Here is an 18839-nt window from a genome sequence, read left to right as displayed (position 1 = left end):
AATAAAAGTGAGATCAATACAAAGCTACGGACACTTGCTTTTATTTATTTGTATTTTTTTAGGAGGAGCGTTTGGCTATGGATGAAAACATTATTATATTTTAATGAAGATGATTTTATATTTTTATCCAAAAATTAAACGTAGGTTTATAATTTATTAACAGTCTTCACCTCTACTTCTTTTTTATCTTTTTTTTCGCATATTTTCATCATTAATTGATAAATCTATTACAGGTATTTTAAGATAAAGAGAAGAAAAAATTAAGATGTTATTTAAATGTTGTCTAAAATATCAAATACAAATTTTAATATTAAACATTTTCAGTAGAAGGAAAAAACTCAAACTAGAGATCTCATATCTATACTTCTATACTATTCTATACTATATACTATATTATTAAGTATGAGTGGGTTAGAAAAACTGCTTGAAGAGGACACCAAAATTTCTTCCCTTTTTACCCTCCTCTTCAACACCATATATAAATTATAATAATTTACACGTCAATCCTACGTATGAAATCTTCTCCAAAAATGGAAGTCCTAACCGTACCAACACATTTGAAAACTTATCAATTTAAAAAGACCTTATGATTAGTATTTTAACGCAAAAAAAAAAAAAAAAAAAAAAATCTTACTTTTTTCTACCATAATATTGTTATAATTTTTTTTATTGAAATTAAGTTTAATATAGAAATAGATTTTTTATCATTCACAACAATGTGTACAAACGCACTAATTATAATATTCATATGAAATTACAAATGTCAAATATACGTTTTATAAATTGATTAAACAATATTTTAAATATCTAATATTATGTTACACGCAATGTATGTGCCTCAACCGCTAATATATATTATAAACGGTAAACTTTCACAGGACCGGGCTACTGTCTGGACGCAGCCACAAGTTCGATAATGGCTCAATCTTGGGCTTTCGTGTGCTTTCTTCGCCTCTTTGTTATAGGTAAACAAATACTTTGGGCTCCAAATGGGACAATTGGTTGCAGTCTTCTGGAGGCCCGACAGTTGTATTGGATCCTCAGGCCTTCTTCAACAAAGCCCATACCCCGGCCTTCTGTATTGTAATTTAGGGACAATTAGATGATAATAAAGAATATTAACTATAAAATAAATCTATCTTACTTCAAAATTACATATAAATCCATCGAAATTGTATCATTCTGAACATTCATTCCCACTAATTTTAAAATTACATAAACATCCTCTTCACTTAACATTAGAAATATAATTCAGATGAGATATTCGTAATTTTAAAAATTAATGTGTAAATATGAGATTTATACGAATCTTATGAAATCTACCATGTATTTTCAAAATTAACCCAGACTTTAGTAATTATTAAAAACCTTAGTATTATATATATATATATATATATATATATATATATATATATATATATAGTTAACTCTATAATTTATTCGATACGACAATAAATTGATACATATAATGTGATATTTTTTAAGATGTTACAAAATTAGGAATTTGTAGGGGTGTCAAAATCCGACACGACCCACCAACGCGACACAATAAACCCAAAAAAATAAGGTTTGGGTTTGGGGTTTTTGGGTTCGGTTCAGATCGGGTTGGACCCGATAGCTGACCCGAAAAAAATGATTGGATTGAGTTGAGTTGTTGACTCGGAAATTTTATTTTTTAAAAATATATATATAATTAATAAATATTGCCTACATTTTTATATATTTTATGTCTGAAAAAATATTTATTATATATTTATATCATAAATTTTCATAATTTAATATTTATTTTGAATATTTTTTATTTTTTAAATATTCGATTTAGTAAATATATTTTATTTTTCTACGATTAGACTTTCAAATTTAACTCACATATATGAGGAAGTTTTTGTTATTATGTGTTTAAATTAAAATATTATCATTATTATTATTGTTATTATTATTATTATTCGAATTTTATTTAATTTTCTTTTAAAAAATTCAAAATCGGGTTGATGTGTTGATCTGGTTGATTCGAATTCAGGTTGGGTTGAGAGTTTTCGGGTTAGCTCAGGTTCGGGTTGGGTTCGAGTTGAACAATTTTTGAATTATACTATTATTCAACCCGACTCAATCCACAAGAATTGACACCCTACAAATTTGCGACTGAAATTATTATTATAATTTATTGGATTATAAAATATATATTTGTATAAATAATTGGATCCAACAACAGTTCCCACCCACTCCCAACAACTTTTGTCATCAGCTCGATGCTTACGATGTTACTTGCATGTGCTCAAAACTCATTTGTTTAATTGCCACGTACCACTCCCAAATTACTCACGCCACGCCACGCCACGCCACCCCACCCCACCGTCGATAAATAAAATTGCATGAGAGCAACCGTGTTCCCACGAAGCAACAGTTGTGCGAGGCGTGATCGCGACAGCGATCTTGATTCCTGTGGTCCGTGAAACGATGTCGTTCCTTTTTTTCTCCGGTTGCCTTTCTTGCTGGGTGTCTGCGTGGTCGGCCGGAGTTTGTATAGATATCTGGATTGTTAATGATCGGTGATTTACAGTTGCTAATTGAAAATCGTGTTATTTTTTTGGTTGTTTTGTTTGTTTGTTTACGAGGTGAATTTTATTTTGTGCTAGAATTATTATCTAGGTTATGAAATTAGGAAAGTGGATTTTTCCCCTAATCTTTTTGCCGAGGTGAATAATGAATATGTTGGATTTGGCTGATCGAGATTCATTGTTGCGGATTGAACTTGGATTATGATATGTTTGGTTCATTATTGAAAAAATATAATTTATGGGTAGATCTCAAATTAAAATTCAGATAGAAATCCAGAGTATGATTTTTCGTTGGATTGTTGTGGGTATTTTGGCTTGAGATATTACAGTCATCCGATTACAATGTAAATATTGCCCTTTTGTTAATGAGTCGTCTTTTAAGCTTCAAAAAATTGGGTAAATTTTCTGTTAATACATTGGTCTCGACTTTATGGAATTTCTGCATGATAAAATACTATTTTTATTATGCTTCGTGATTACATGATGATATGAAATAAATACACAAAATACAGGGAAAAACAAATAGATCAAACCTTTTAATACAATTATTTAATTTAAAAATAAGATAATTACACCACCTTTATTCGTATACTCTGTCAGTAGACTGACATTTAACACTAGAGCATGTAGGTTGCATCACACCTTTGTTCTTTCTTTTTCATGTTTAGTTCGGTACAATAGTCCCTACGTACCCAACTCCAACAACAAAAAAAGCAGTTGCCTGGAGTAGTAGGTAAATATAGAAATGGTCATTCCCATATAGCATGTTGTAAATGGCACAATGTAGCAGAAACATTCCTAGAGTAAGCTCTGTGAAGTGGATCCTGTGCACAAAATGAATTTAAATTAATATGACTGGCTAAAATTTGATTTGTCTTTCATCCGGGGTGCATAGGATGTCTGATCAATTAAAGGTTCCATCTCTTACTACCCCAAGCAAGTAAATGGAGATTTGTAGATGTTGATTTGGGTCTTGCATGAGCTTGGTTGTCTTCAACGTTTGTAAAATGTCTTTATTTTCTTTAAGAATGGTTAGCTTTCATAATTCAGTCACCCATCTTTATAATCTGGCAGATTGACATGAATTTTGTATTGTTGGAATAGAAATTGCTAAAGTTAATTTACCTTTCACCAATACGTGATCGAGTCCTCGTGACTGCTCTTGGATTGTTCTTCCTTGCCGTGTTCCCCAGCTTTTCAGTAACAACCCATTCATTTACTCGGTTAGCTTCAAGAAGTCCAATTATTGCTGCCTTTGTTCTATGAAGAGACATGACATTTTCGAACAGTATCCATAGTACTAGAAGATGTATAGACCTGTGACAAAGTAAAGTAGAAGCTTTGAAAAATTAATTCCATGACAGATGATTAAAGTGTGTAGATTTTGCCATTTTTGGTTGTTTGAATTTACGTGCCTGAGAGTGGACACTGCATTGAGAATGGTAATGGCAGCCGGAAGATAAATCGCTAGAGGCTTTGGCAGATGGACCTCAGGAATTAAGATTGTTGTTGGGATCACGATGCAGTAAAAGAAAAACGTAACCCAATGTGCAACAATCTTCCTTACAAAGAAAAAAGCATATATCACGTGCCACTTCTTCCAGATTGACACACGCTGCAGGTAAGGAAAGTATGTATTCGTTTACTGGAAAGATTCAAAATTTTCAATCGTACAACTAGTTTGTCACTGATACTAACAGGGAACAGCTATATTTGTATTACCTCACAAAGAACTATTTCCATGAACATTTTCCTGAAAAGATTAGCTGGCCCGCATGACCAGCGATGCTGTTGGTATCTGTATGCCTTAAATGTACTTGGTAGCTCGTTTTTTACCTGAAGAAAGGTGATCATGTGCAACTTAATAAAAATGTGTGTTATCTTTGCAAATATTAAGTATTTAAGTAATAGAATTGAACACTCACGGCCAGGTCACCCACGAAGAGGAATTTCCAGCCCTTAAGGCTAGCCCTCACGGCAAGGTCCATGTCCTCTACCGTGGTTCTGTCCTTCCATCCACCAGCATCAATTAGGGCACTCATCCGCCAAACACCAGCAGTCCCTACAGTACAGGTCAAATGTCTTAACACTGTTACTCGTAGAGCTTGTTTACTTTTGAAGTAGAAAATAATTTTTAAAACTGAATTATCAGTGCTGGACAACCATTGAATCCAAAGAACGAGCATGTTGAGGATCCAACTTCTTGCTCAACGCTGAAATGATATTGTAGTGACATCTCTTGGAGGCGAGTCATTATGCATTCATCTGCGTTCACTGGAAATTTAAATTGCCTTTAGCGTCAAGAAAACAAGCAAATAATTAGCGTGTTGTGACAAAAGCCCATTGCCATCGTGATTGACTTTAACTAAAGATTGAAATATTATGATCATGGGTAAAAACTTAAGCACACCAATCTCAATTGTGTCATTTCAATAATATGTTAAATGAGATAATATTTTCAAAATTTGAGTGCTTTGATTTGTGTTGTGGAGATCTTTCAAGTATGATGTCTTTTGGCCTTACCAAATTTCCACCTTGCCTGAACCAAGCCCAATTCTGGGTTTTCAAGTAGGTAGGGGATGGTCCTCCAGAGAAAATCTTCTTCTGGCTGGAAATCTGCATCGAATATGACTACAAATTCACAAGCTTCAACATAACTCTTTTTTAAACCTTCTCGAAGGGCACCTGCTTTGTAACCATTTCTGTTGTTCCTTGTTTCATACTTTATATTCACACCGCTGCGGATCCATTTTTGGCACTCTATTTCCACAAGTGCCTGCCATGATTTAGTCGTTGAAATCAATACGCAGACAAGATTACTACAGAAATCATATGTGAACTACTTTTGGGGTTGAGACTGAATACCCGTAAGGCCGCATTGGTAGAGTCATCTAGAACCTGCACAATGAGTCGCTCTGATGGCCATGAAAGATTAGATACAGCTCCAATTGATAGCTTATAAACCTAAATAAAAAATAACCTTTTTCGTTAGTTCTCCCTGTGTGGTACATTTCTCAAATTTGATCCTTTGCTGCATAGCATGAAGGCTTTAAAATCAAATATTTTCAGACTTGATCAATAGTTCACCCTATGTGGTACTGGTGTAAGCTTTTCTTCATTTGTGGTGTTCACTTTTTATTATGTCTTTGATGCATGTTGGTAGCTTATGTACACTTTCGGTGGTAATTTACAATAACCTAGATTCATTGACACACATGGGATGTTTCAGTTTTATATATGATAAGAATTTTAATCAACTACTACATCTATATGGAAATTGTAAGCTGGAATTCTTTCGTGTTAAATCTGAAATGATCTATGCCTTGTATACATATTTTGGGGTATTGGTGAATTATTTTAATAAAGGAGTACTATTATTCATTAACCTACTATAATTCTTGTACGAGATTAATAAATTGTTATATATGAATGTGTTCTACCTTTACGTGAGTTAAGACCTGTATTTAAAAATGTGGATTAGAAACAATTATATTCAAGAATCACAGTACATTTGCGGCAACAAAAAGAGCAAACAAGTAGATGAGCTAAATTTTTTTTATGATAAAATAGAAAATGTATGCCGACCATTAAGGCAATATTGGGAATAAAACTCCAACATTTTTTTTTATCAATCAAACAACTTCGACAATGAGAGAGAACAAACGGTCAACTTTTTCATTTACTGCGCAGCTTTTAAATAGTGTGTTTTCCTAATGATAAAATATTAGAGCTTTAGAATAAGTGAATAACCAAGATAGAACGTTGAAAGCTCTAAACCATAAATTAACTTTGCATCATTCTTCATTTCTTATTCAAGAAACTTTCACCATATTGCGAGAAAATTATCTACAATTGCATCGTTCTTCCTTCCTTATTCAAGAAACTTTCACTTTATTGTGAGAAAAATAATCTGCGTTTGCCTGACCCTTCATTTCTTATTCAAGAAACATCAATTTTCTTCAAGATCATATGTGCATGTAGCGATATATATGCATATAATGCTTCAACATGATAAAATTAGGAAAGATGAATGCTTCTGATATATAAAAATCTATTTGGTCATTCATTAGATTATTAACTGATGAACGGTATCATCAATTTTAAATAATGTATCATTATATTTGTAAAAGCCTGCTATGCAATTGATGCACTTTATATGGCCAGAAGAAAGCAGGATGGACACAAGCAATGAGACTAGAAATTCTAGAATTTTACCTCCTTTTCATTATACATTGGGATTTGAACCAACACCATAGGATAGTTCTTGTTTTTCTCCAGGTCTCCTTTTATGGCATCTAGCTGGTACACTGTGTATCTTTTCTTTCCCAGACATTTGACACATACGATAACAATAGCCATGTAAACCCGTTCAAAGAAAAGCATGATTGACATCCCTATGCATATATATAGTGCAATTTGTAAAAGAGGCACAATTATTTGAGCCCTTATACGCTCCCAAGCATAATTGAGGCCTCTTGTGGGATTGTAGGTTTCATTGATCTCTAGGCCCGTAAAACCAATGTTTCTCATGGTGAATGAGTGGCTTTGTGATGTGGAAGGATGAAATATTGAATCTAGACTCTAGAGTCAAAGAAAAGGAGAATCAAGAGATTAAATCAGAATGCAATGAAAGGTTGTAGGTACAATGCTTCAGGCATCTTAGGTTCTTGCTTTAAATAGGTGCAGGGGAACTCAGAGGTAACTAGGCAACGACACGTTAAATGGCTTAGGTGGAAGATGCAGAAAAAGATTGATTTTATGGAAATTGAGATTCCTCGTTCAGAGAGACACACGGTGTGCATGCAAATGAAGTTGCTGCAACGTAGTACTTGCTAGCTGGAATTCTGGCTTTTCTCACCGATGTTTGCAGTTGAAGAATTAAATACGGATAATTTTCCTTTTAAGGAATTTATCTTAAGTTGATTACAGAGCAAGAGAGGAAACTCCAGTTAGTACCCACCATAGGATATTGCTCATTTTACCTGCATAGATTTTTTGATGATTTTTTTTGGCAAATAAATATTTATTGGGTTCACTTGATTTTTGCAGCTTAGATTATTTTTCGAGATCACTTGTAGTTGGTATTATCATGTACAAGACAATAAATCACCTTTAAGATAATGTGATAAAAAAAATTAATATTATTGTGATGGTCAAAATTGAGCAGCTACCAAAACTATGGTTTACCTCAATATTTGATAAACTTCAAGCATGTCAAAAACTCAGAATAATTTTGCTTTTCTGTAATTCTATGGCATGGAAAATAACGTTTAGTGTCCATTCAAGCTGAATGTCGTCATTGTTTATATATTGCCTCATCTATTGTGTCGACTTCTTCGTGGAATAATTGGTATGAAAATTTATTTTCGACACGTAATATGATCGTTGTCGCGACTTGCATGTGTACAGCTCATTGTTTGGTCTTATTCATTTCGAAGTTGATAAAATAATAGGTATAGACGTCATCGTATTAATAATATGGTGAGAAAGTTGTGAGTATGGCAAGTACCAGTTTATAGTTAGGAATATTAAAGCCTGTTATTTTGATTCATTCATAAATATGGAACAGTAGCATTTTTTACCAGTGGCGGTAAAAGTGATAGACGCAAACTGATTTACTTCCCAATATGTGAAACAACAGTATAATGTATATCTGTGATTAGTTTCTGTTCTTAGTAGTAGTTGCAGGGTGAGTTAATCATGAATGAGCATTGGACTGTTAAACTAGGTGGAAAAGAGTATAAGGATATGCTGCGGTCTTCATAATCCCCTTTACAATATAAAAAAGTAAAAAAATTCAATGACCGGTCACTCTTTAATATTATTTACTAGGAAATTTCCTAAACTGAATTTCATTCAAAGGCAAAGTGAATCAAATTTTCACAAAATATTAAGATGGTTTGTTTTAATAAATGAGAAAAGGATGACATAAAATCGCATTGGTGCAGATAGTGAGAAATGCTAGTAAATGGAAACACAGATGGAATAGGGAGAAATAGGAAGAATTAGATAATGACATCTGAAAGACCAAAAAAAATTGAGAACTATACTTGAAGTGCATGAACTGCCCTGTGCTTGTTAAGTTTTCTTAAATTATGATATATGATTCTTTTGTTAATATGCTAACTAATCACCGAATTGGTAGATCGGCTTGATAATATGGAAACACCTTTCATTTCCTTCATGGTATAGGATCCAGAAAACAACCTAATCAGTTGAAACTCATTTGCTGTGTTTGGTTCTATACTTGAAGTGCATGAACTGCCCTGTGCTTATTAAGTTTTCTTAAATTATGATATATGATTCTTTTGTTAATATGCTAACTAATCACGGAATTGGTAAATCGGCTTGATAATATGGAAACACCTTTCATTTCCTTCATGGTATAGGATCCAGAAAACAACCTAATCAGTTGAAACTCATTTGCTGTGTTTGGTTTCATTTTATATGTTTTGAGTTGAAGTTTTTGGGGGAATTTTTTTGAGAAATGATTTTGGAGAATAAATAGGTATGTTTGGTATTAGTTTCTAAAAGGACATTTTTTACTGTGTGTATCAACTAATGTAAGATTTTGTTTGATAAATATTTTTAATTATATTTCAATTGATATTTATATGGATAATTATTATGATTGAAGTATTATAAAGATATTGCACTACAGACTGTTTTCTTGATTTTTAGTGAACAATCACCATCATACCACATCCGACTTTTGTGACCTTGTTTTATCGTACTCAAGCTTTTGATTCTACAAATAAGGATTTTATTTTCGTATTGAAGCTTACAATGGAGATGTACTTGGATGTATTGTGTTTGTGTATCGGAAACTTTTCATTTTTGTTCTATCGAGTATGGGTTTTTTTGACCTCTCATTCCAGAACCCAGTGAGTTATAATACTTGTATCCAACTAAACAATAGCTCCCAAAGTCAAGCTTTTGAAAAGGCGATGATCGTATTGTAGAGAGAGGAGATGTTGACTTATGGTTTTGTAGGAGTAGAAATTTTGGTAGAACCGGGTTTACTTTTCATTTCAATTTATCGTGCAGTTTACAACTGGTATGTGCCAGCCTAAAATAAATTTTATGAACATGTGATCCTAGGAGAATATGACATTCTTGATTTCATAAAAAAACTCTTAACTAAATATGACTCATGACGAGCCTCAACTGAAGTTTTGTTTCCATGGATCTTTTGCATCATCGGACCATTCCCACATTCTCACAAGCAATGGCTAAATGAGTATTTTCTTTACTTGAAAGTTCTCCATTCATCTATACTAGTCTTGTGGAGTTTTTTATTTGTCATTAGCAAATGGTGAGTTTATTCCTTTTTTACAATGGAAAACTGGCTGAAGTTTTCACATTTTAGGTTTCTGCAGGGTGCAATTCTACCCACGTGAGCTAATTAGTAGCACATCCTAAGGTTGGCAGCTCAACTCGCTGTCCTGATTTTGCTAACTTGGACGTGAGGGAAGAACATTTCAATACCAAACAACATAAGAAGTGGTATATTTTTACGTAGCCTGCCGTCTTAATTGAGTTCAATTATTTTAGCCTTTGATTACGTAGGAGTAAGACTTGATCATGTGGCGGTATACATCCAATATGCGGAAGACAAAGGAGCTTTTAATGTTCTATCCGTCACTCGTCTTATATTTAAGGTGCTAATAACTGGGCATATAAGATGGACAGTACTGGAATGGTTTTGCACTGAAGTCACTTGTCTTACAAATTTGTCTCGGGCATCAGATTTTAGTCTCCTTTACCTTTATGATGAATTCTTTATGGAAAACTACTGAAAGATGTAATCTTGTTAGTTTCTGTTCACCCGTTAAGTCGAGACACCATTGTTTCCTGATTGGGTATAAAAAGCTGATTGCATTAATATTAACCTCAGGAAGAAGTATATGCATGTCATTTTGTGTAGACTTTGACTGGTCAGTTAACTTTGCATGTCTTTAAGTGATTCGATCGGATTGGTGATGTTTCTTTTACACAGATTATACCAAATGACAGTTCCTGCTCCGATGGTCTCTGCTCGAACTCGATGGCAAACTTACTTCTGGAATGGGCTTTGCCAATCAATCTAAACTAGAGTGTGTTTGTTTCGGATGATGCCGAGGTTGCATTTTGATGGATATCTGTTCAAGAAAAGAATCTGATTTTAAATTTTTCATTGATACAAAATCATTATAATCCTGAATTTGAAATTAATTGGTTTGAACTTTGAAAGGCCCAAAATAATATATTCGAATTTGATTTAAATATCTCGAGTCCAAATATATCCAAATCGAAAGTGTTTACATGGTTGTGTGGTTAGTTTATTTTTTTTTCTTTCTTTTAATTCGATTTTCTTTATTTTTTTCAATTTATATAATTTTCATCTTCCATTTTTAAATTTTTTAAAATATAATTTGATTTCGTAAAAATATATGAGGCTATCTTAATTTTGTAATATGCCCCACGGGCAGGTAATGTAGAGTTTCTTAAAAAACAAATGATAAAATGTGAAAAGCAGTAGCTATGTTAACATAGGCCAATAGATAATAATGTTGTTTCATTAGAGGCGGCTGGAACTTTATCCGATGTTTCCACACCGTAAATCGTAACGTTGTAGATTATTTATTTTTTAATTTTTTTTATAAAATTAGAAGTTATGAATTTTAAGTGCTTGAAAAATATGTTTTAAAGCAGTTTTATGCTTTATTAATTATGATTACGAATGATCGTTTTTATTAGTTTTTTATAAAGATAATATATAGCACAAGCATGTATACATAGCAAACATAAATAATAATAATAATAATAATAATAATAATAATAATAATAATAATAATAATAATAATAATAATTAAAAATTAAAAACTGACGGGCTCTTTATTTAAAAAAAAAAAGTAAAAGAGTTTAAAAATGACTACTTCATCCAAACATATCAAAATCTGACCAAGTAAAAACAATCGATCTCCTATGAAGACTGAAGAGAGATGCGTTCCATATGAAATTTTTAATTTTAAAAGACATTAATTGTTATAATAATTCCAAGCAGTTCTGTGATTTAAGCATGGGTAAATAATATTTTTGGTTTGATTTATAAAATTACATTTTTAGTTTTTAATAATTAATATAAATAAATAAATATATGAAATATCTAGTTATTTTAATTTTCAGCGCCAAGAACCATTAATTAATTTTTGAAACCTCACATCTCTTTGCTTGAAACAAAGTAATGTAGTGGGAAATATTATAATTAATACGCAATTTATGTACTATAGTTCATAAATATATCCAAATGCAGCTAAAACAAAAGGAGCCACAAAAATCACTTGCATGTATTTAACTCGTTCCAAGTGCTATGTTCCTTTATCCTCGATCTTAATCTTCGCGAGGACGAGAAGAAGTCGACCCCGATACCATACTCACAGCTTGGCCATGCGTAAATCTCTGTAACTGAATCATGCGTGAATATATACCCTCAGGATAATTTTTCAACAGATGAGAATGTGAACCCTGTTCCGCAACTTTCCCGTCATCAAGAACAGCGATAACTTGTGCGCTCCTGATAGTCGATAATCGATGTGCAACGATTATCGTTGTTCTTCCTGCACAAATCCGTTCCATGGATTCTTGTATGCACCTTTCGGATTCTGTGTCGAGTGCACTGGTGGCCTCGTCGAGGAGAACTATATCCGCTTTTCGCAAGAAAGCTCGGGCAATTGCAACTCTCTGCTTCTGACCTCCAGAGAGCTGGACCCCTCTTTCACCGACAGATGTTTTGTACCCGTCCGGCAGTGAGGATATGAATTTGTGTGCGTTCGCTAGTGTTGCTGCCTCGATTACCTCGGTCTCGGTGGCAGATTCGTGCCCATAGGCGATGTTTTCATAGATGGTGGTGGCGAATAGGCACGGTTCTTGTGGGACAACGGCTATGTGCCGTCTCAGGGACTTGAGGTTGTATTTTCTGATGTCCTTCCCATCGATCGTGACACGCCCTGACGAGGGCTCGTAAAATCTTTGTATAAGTGCAATGACTGAGCTCTTACCACAGCCACTCGGCCCAACGAGAGCGAGCGTCTTCCCAGCCCTGGCACGGAGATTGAAGTCTCGGAAAACGGAGACATCAGGCCTGGTGGGATAGGAGAAGTCGACATGCTTGAATTCCACCTCGCCTCGCAGCCTGTCTGGGATGGGGGTTGAATCAGGCTCGTCTGGCTCAATTTCAGTTTTTCTGTCCAGAAGGTTGAACACCGAGCGCATCGCTCGGCCACCCTTTATGAAATCTGGAGCAAGAGTCAGTGTTTCAGCAGCACCATTGGCAGAGACCATGAGGACCATAAAAACACGGATCGTTTTTGAGAAGTCGGAGATTCCATGCTTCACGAGCCACGAGGCATACCACAGACCTAAGGCGTAGGATGCATACAGCAAGAATTGCGCAATTCCATACCCGATTCCAGCAATCTGTCCCTTCCAGAAACAGCGACGCATTGGCGACTGGAGGCTGGAAATGAAAAGGCCAACAATCTTGGATTCCGAATTAAAGGCTGCAACAGTTCTTACATTAGCAACAGCTTCCCCAGCTAGCTGCGTAGCATTAGCGTGTGCAGCTTCAAGATCCCCGGAGAATCCATTCATGAACATTTTCTGTCCAAAGCACCAAAATTAATCACATCTTATTGTCAAAGAACAAAACTAAAGTTTCAATTACCAGATTTCCAAAACGTGTACTAACCTGTAAAACAGTGGCTGCAACAACGACAGGAAAAACAGCAACTAGTACAAGGGCAAGGCGCCATTGCAACACAAAACCAGCTGTGCAAGCAACCAGCATAAGGGCGGAGTTCTGCACAATAACCGATATTCTGTCTCCAATTGCCGACCTGACATTATTTGCATCGAGAGCAAGCCTCGAAGCAACTCTCGAGCTTTCATTCTCTTCTTGATCAAACCAGGCCATTTCATTTTTTAACACCGCTTCTAACATCTTTTCTCTAACACGTTTCGTCAAGTTCTCTCCCACAACATCCCAGAAAAAATGTTGTAATGTGTTGAAAATCAGTGCAGCCGATGATACACCAATTAAAAGATAGCAATATTTTGCAATTTCCCTGATCATATAAGCGTTATTAGGATTGTAGTAGACACTAAGAACAGCGCTCAGAACGTATGCAAAGAATGCACTAAGCGAGCCACACACGACAGATCCTATAGAACCGAAGAAAGCGTAAAGAAATTCCGGAGAATTCATCTTCGCTAGCCGCCAGAATGAACTAGCCTGTTCTTTGAACGCCAGCTTTTCAAGACGATAGTTAGGATATGAAGCCTCCAAAGAGAGACTAAAGTCAGAAGTTGAGAAGTCAGACAATCTCCTCGAGTAAGGTGATCGACCATAAGAAGAGTTTCTGTTGATTATCGGTGAGCTCACTGAGTTTCTCGCACTCGAAGGCCTGCAAAGAAAGAACTAAAACATCATGAATACGAAATTCTAGAAGAGAATTTGAAATTTTATCTCAAATGCAAAGGGGACGACCAACAAACCTTGCACTACTCTTTCTTGCACTGTTGACAGAAGCTTCATGAGCCGCTTCTTGCAATCTGATAAGCTTGGAGTACACTCCATTTTCTCCTTTGGCAAGTAGCTCTTCGTGGGATCCAACTTCAGAAATGCTGCCTTGCTGCAGTACAGCCACGAGATCAGCCTTCTGTATCGTTGAGAGGCGGTGGGCGATTACTAGAGTAGTCCTACCAATCATGAAACGGTCCAATGCTTCTTGCACCAGCTTTTCGGATTCAGAATCTAATGCACTAGTGGCTTCATCCAACAACAAGATTGCTGGATTCTTGAGCATTGCTCTTGCTATGGCAATTCTCTGCTTTTGTCCACCGGAAAGTTGCAATCCCCTCTCCCCAACCTGTTACATTATTGAGTAACTATATCAACACATCTCAATAGGCAAATAAAGCTGTGTTTAAAGAAAAACCATGCATCCAGGAAGTTCATGCTATGGTTCATTAAATTAAATTTCAATATTCTAAATTAAACCTAACAATCAAGCATTCTTGTTAGTTACGCCAAAATTCATGCGATTCATTCTGCATTATTATCATGTTTATGGTCTAATCACCTGATCCAAATGATTTCTGCACGAGTAAATAAAACCAAGTCATGCGCAAGAACTTCTGACTTGAAACCATGTAACTTTGTATAATGCATGTTCAAACACTTGCTAAATTTTGACTTCATACTTAATGTTAGGCTGAATTTTATTTTTACCAAACATGCCATTTAATCAGTAGTACAATAAATATCATGATACTATCAGACATCTCAATTTCGAAAACCCAAAAGTATGGGTTCGGAATCTATGTACATCATTGGATATTCAATCTGCAGCCATGATTGAAATAGCTGAATTTCGAACCCAATGTTCGATGGGCCCGCAAGCTCGAGACATGACAAAATTCATCACCGAGTCCATCCATATCTTGACAAAAAACATAAAACATCACTATGCCCACTACTTCAAATCATCCAATACAGAAACATAGTAAATGCACGATAAATGCCAGAGCCATGGCCTAGCTATGGCACTGTCTTTCCCTTTCAACTATTAGAAAGTACATGCATCATTGCCACTCTTATTTTGACGCATTAATACGAGTTTGAGTTGAACTTAGCAACAAACGTTTTGTTTTTGCTTCCACAAGGATTTTGTCAAAAAATACAGGTATATGTGGTTCAAGATTTTATTATATTCCAGTAGTGATTGGCTCATGTCTAAATCAAAGGTGGTCCTTGAAGCAAAGTTTTAAATTTGCGACTAAGAGAGATTTCTTATCCAATCAATCTAGATAGGACTCGTGGGACCTAATAATACTGGTTGGATGATGTTTAGTGTTGAGTCCTGATTGCAAGAAATTGAATTCATCGTGATACAAGTAATAAAAACTAGCATGTAACCTGAGTATCGTAGCCGTCCGGTAGCTTGACAACAAATGAATGAGCGTTTGCAACTCGTGCAGCCTCTTCAACTTCAATCAAACTCGCATCGGGCCGACCCAAAAGTATGTTTTCCGTGATAGTTGTGGCAAATAGAGCCGGCTCTTGGCTCACCAGACCAATCTGCTGTCTCAGCCATGTTAGCTTCAGTTTCTTTATTTCATGCCCGTCTAATAGGACTTGTCCTGTAATCAATTTGTCCAAATAAGATTAAAATGCTATATGACATAACTCAGAAAAATTACGATGAATCTGTGGTGTAGATTCTTCACCTGAGGTGGGATCATAAAATCTTTCAATGAGAGATACGACAGTGCTTTTCCCAGACCCGCTGCTTCCAACTAGAGCTATTGTTTTGCCAGCAGGAACGGTCAGAGAAAAGTTGTCAAGTATTTTAGTTTCTGGCCTTGAAGGATAGGAGAAATCCACATTCATAAGCTCTAATTGTCCTGTTACTGACTCTAATTCCAAACCCGATTCATCGTTTCTGTCGACGCTTGGTTTGTGATCGATTATTCGGAAGATTTTTGCAGCTGCAACTCTTGCCTTGACAAATGCGGCCATGCTTGGAGCAGACTGGCCTAAAGCACTATGAAGCAAGAAAAAGATTATGACAAAAACTCTTAGACCAATTTTTTGCAAACAAACAAATCACCAAAATGGAAAAGAACTTACAGCCCACCAATCATTACTGCAAACATTGTAGCTATTGCAAGACCTCCGTTAGTGAAATGGTGCCGAACCAAGTATCCTCCATACCAGAGTAGAAGCGCGTAACAGCAAAAAACAGTGAAATATGTAGCGCCAAGTCCAATTCCCTTGGCAAATCCAGTCCTGTAACCAGTTCTTTGAGCCATCTTGAGTGCTGCAGAATAGGCCTTCAATGCTCTTGACTCGCCTACAAATGCCAACACAGTCCGAATTTGGACTATTGTCTGCAATTATTTTTCAATTCAGCGGATCTTTTTTCAATAAACAATATCCGAATTCAAGGACTATTCATACTTTTCTCACCTGTTCCGCAATATTCCCTGCTTGTGACAGAGCTTCCTGGCTCTTGCCAGAGAGCTTGGATAAAGTTACTGTATGGATTCCTCCGATTACAGCTATGAGAGGAACCACGGCTAGAGTTACAAGTGCCAGTTGCCATACTGCAGTAAATCCCACCACAAATCCAGATACAAAGGTTGCCATATAATGCAAGAAATTTCCTAACTGAAAATAAAAGGTCAAATAAAAAAACAGGAACTTTTTACAATCATACACAAATCGGTTTGTTTTTTTTTCTTTTTTTACTTCACCTTTTCACTGATGGCATCTTGAACCATTACTGCATTAGTGTTGATCGCGAAAACTACATCCGATGTTCGAACTTCAGTATCGAAGTACTGAATATCTTGGCTTAAAACTGCTTCTAAATACTTGATCCTCATCTTTGTTGATTGTCTCTCCCCAGTCCACATCCAACACGATATCTCTGAAACAAGAACCAATCGAATTACCTTAACTGCAATCAAGAAACCAATGTTCGAGGAAAAGAAAACGAGTCACTTTTCCCCCAAATTTACCTGCCCATGAAGATGCCCATATTGCAGCTCCCACTACAAGAAAATAAAATGCGTACTGCAAATAACCATCAATACAAAGAAATAATGAATCAAACCTCTTCATTTTTCCCCTTCTTTCCAAGAAAAAACATTTAAAAACTAACCTTCAAAACTTCTTGTGTCATCTTATCGACATTGTCCGCATTGGAGCCAAAAGAATTAACAAGATCAGCAAAGAATCTAAGGAACAAAGGCAACGAGCTTCCATGAACAATGGCGCCAACTGTTCCAATACTCATCAGAACATAATCCAGCCCGTCTGCAAACCTGAAAAGCTCCCCAAACCCAACAGAAACCTGCCTGGTCCCAGGCTTCTCCGCCTCTCCGTCACCGTCTTTCTTCCCGTCAGAAGTCGAAACCTCCATTGCTGCCACCGTTTCTCCTCTCTCCACAAAATCTTGTGAGAACCCTTCTCCTCTAATCTCTTGTTTCAGTGTATCCTTGCTGTGAAATTTATCGTGGGATATAATAGAAGAAAGGCTGTTCTCCGAGTTAGCTGAAGCAACAAGCTCGAGGCCTTGCATTTCAGACCATTTCCATTGCTCTATCGCCTTTATCTCCTCGAAATCTTTTTGTGTCATTCTTTTATTCGCTTCACAGATTACAATAAATCCACCTTTGAATATCTTTCCATCTTTTTCAATATTTTAAAGATCGTGTTTTTTTCCCCTTTGTACATATAACTTCAGTTTGTCGTCTTCAGCGGCTCCAATGTCCACACCAGTTAATATTTACCCCGCATTCCCACTACCCCTTTATGTTTGGCAAGAAATTGGTCGTGTATTTGTCTAACGTTTCCTTTTTACAGTTGGGGTGACAGTTGCTTTACCAGGCTATGTAACTCAAAGCTTGGAAAAAAAGAAAAGACACAAAAATGACAGATGAAGGGAGGATGAGGCAGGCGAGACAGAAAAAGCAAGAAAGTTTTGGCACCCGACAAAGAATACTGTGTGTGAGCTCGAGAGGTTGGGTTTTAGACCAAACATAGATACTACGGAATGTGAAATAAATGACTATGAATTATTTCTTTATGCACCGTCACTTGTCAATGGTAAAAAAGGAAAATCCTCTTTTCTTTTTATTTACTTATTTTATCTTAAACTAAAATAAGATTATATAAAACATATTATTTATTATTTACTATCATATCTCACGACTAGTTGGATCAAATTCAGTTTCGTATCTCGATCTTTGGTTATTAATTTATCTTTAATTTTAGTATATTAAACAAAGTTTATAACTACATATAAATAAAATCATAAACTTCAAATTCATTCATTCGATATATTTATATAAAGTGAGTCTCATGTGAGACCGTCTCACGGATCTTAATCTATGAGATGGGTTAATCCTACTCATATTCACAATAAAAAGTAATACTCTTAGCATAAAAAGTAATATTTTTTAATGGATGATCCAAATAAGAGATTTGTCTCACAAATACGACTCATGAGACTATCTCAAACAAATTTTTGTCATTTATAAAACATTTCATCCAAATATAATCTTACAAATCTCATAATGTCAAAGATTTCTAAAAGCATATCTATGTTTGACCAAAGGTTAATTATTTTGTTTATAAATATTGGCTTATGGTACAAGATACATCTTGGGTTAAAAAGTCCATGTTCAAACCTTTTTGACTGTATTTCTCCTACAAATCCGGCGGTCTTTCTT

General features: G+C 35.4%; 2 protein-coding genes and 1 long non-coding RNA gene across 4 annotated transcripts; 1 reads left to right on the top strand and 2 right to left on the bottom strand.

Annotated features, from left to right (window-relative positions):
- Positions 1 to 2841: 2841 nt before the first annotated feature.
- On the bottom strand, positions 2842 to 9933 carry LOC140825556 (glucomannan 4-beta-mannosyltransferase 1-like). The gene is made up of 9 exons (XM_073187400.1): positions 6774 to 9933; positions 5424 to 5522; positions 5082 to 5334; positions 4722 to 4832; positions 4484 to 4620; positions 4281 to 4394; positions 3974 to 4173; positions 3684 to 3875; positions 2842 to 3382 (listed from the first exon to the last, which is right to left on the bottom strand). Exons 1-9 carry the CDS (start codon positions 7086 to 7088, stop codon positions 3223 to 3225), a joined length of 1581 nt encoding a protein of 526 aa, XP_073043501.1. The 5' UTR covers positions 7089 to 9933; the 3' UTR covers positions 2842 to 3222.
- Positions 4000 to 10809, top strand: LOC140825557 (uncharacterized). 2 transcript variants are annotated; one of them, XR_012116699.1, is made up of 5 exons: positions 4000 to 4179; positions 4259 to 4404; positions 4490 to 4631; positions 9938 to 10064; positions 10558 to 10809. It is a non-coding gene; the product is annotated as an uncharacterized lncRNA (long non-coding RNA). The 2 variants fall into 2 exon arrangements; XR_012116698.1 differs by having other exon boundaries at positions 9928 to 10064.
- A 954-nt stretch (positions 10810 to 11763) lies between these two features.
- On the bottom strand, positions 11764 to 18147 carry LOC140825554 (ABC transporter B family member 1). The gene is made up of 10 exons (XM_073187399.1): positions 17267 to 18147; positions 17124 to 17178; positions 16857 to 17032; positions 16570 to 16770; positions 16231 to 16490; positions 15828 to 16144; positions 15517 to 15740; positions 14094 to 14467; positions 13288 to 14002; positions 11764 to 13199 (listed from the first exon to the last, which is right to left on the bottom strand). The coding sequence occupies exons 1-10, from the start codon at positions 17741 to 17743 to the stop codon at positions 11931 to 11933; spliced, it is 4068 nt and encodes a 1355-aa protein (XP_073043500.1). The 5' UTR covers positions 17744 to 18147; the 3' UTR covers positions 11764 to 11930.
- Between the last annotated feature and the right edge of the window lie 692 nt (positions 18148 to 18839).

Source organism: Primulina eburnea, chromosome 3 (assembly GCF_022965805.1).
Source record: "Primulina eburnea isolate SZY01 chromosome 3, ASM2296580v1, whole genome shotgun sequence".
In the NCBI taxonomy this organism is placed as follows: domain Eukaryota; kingdom Viridiplantae; phylum Streptophyta; class Magnoliopsida; order Lamiales; family Gesneriaceae; genus Primulina; species Primulina eburnea.
This window is presented reverse-complemented; position numbering and strand designations above follow the sequence as displayed.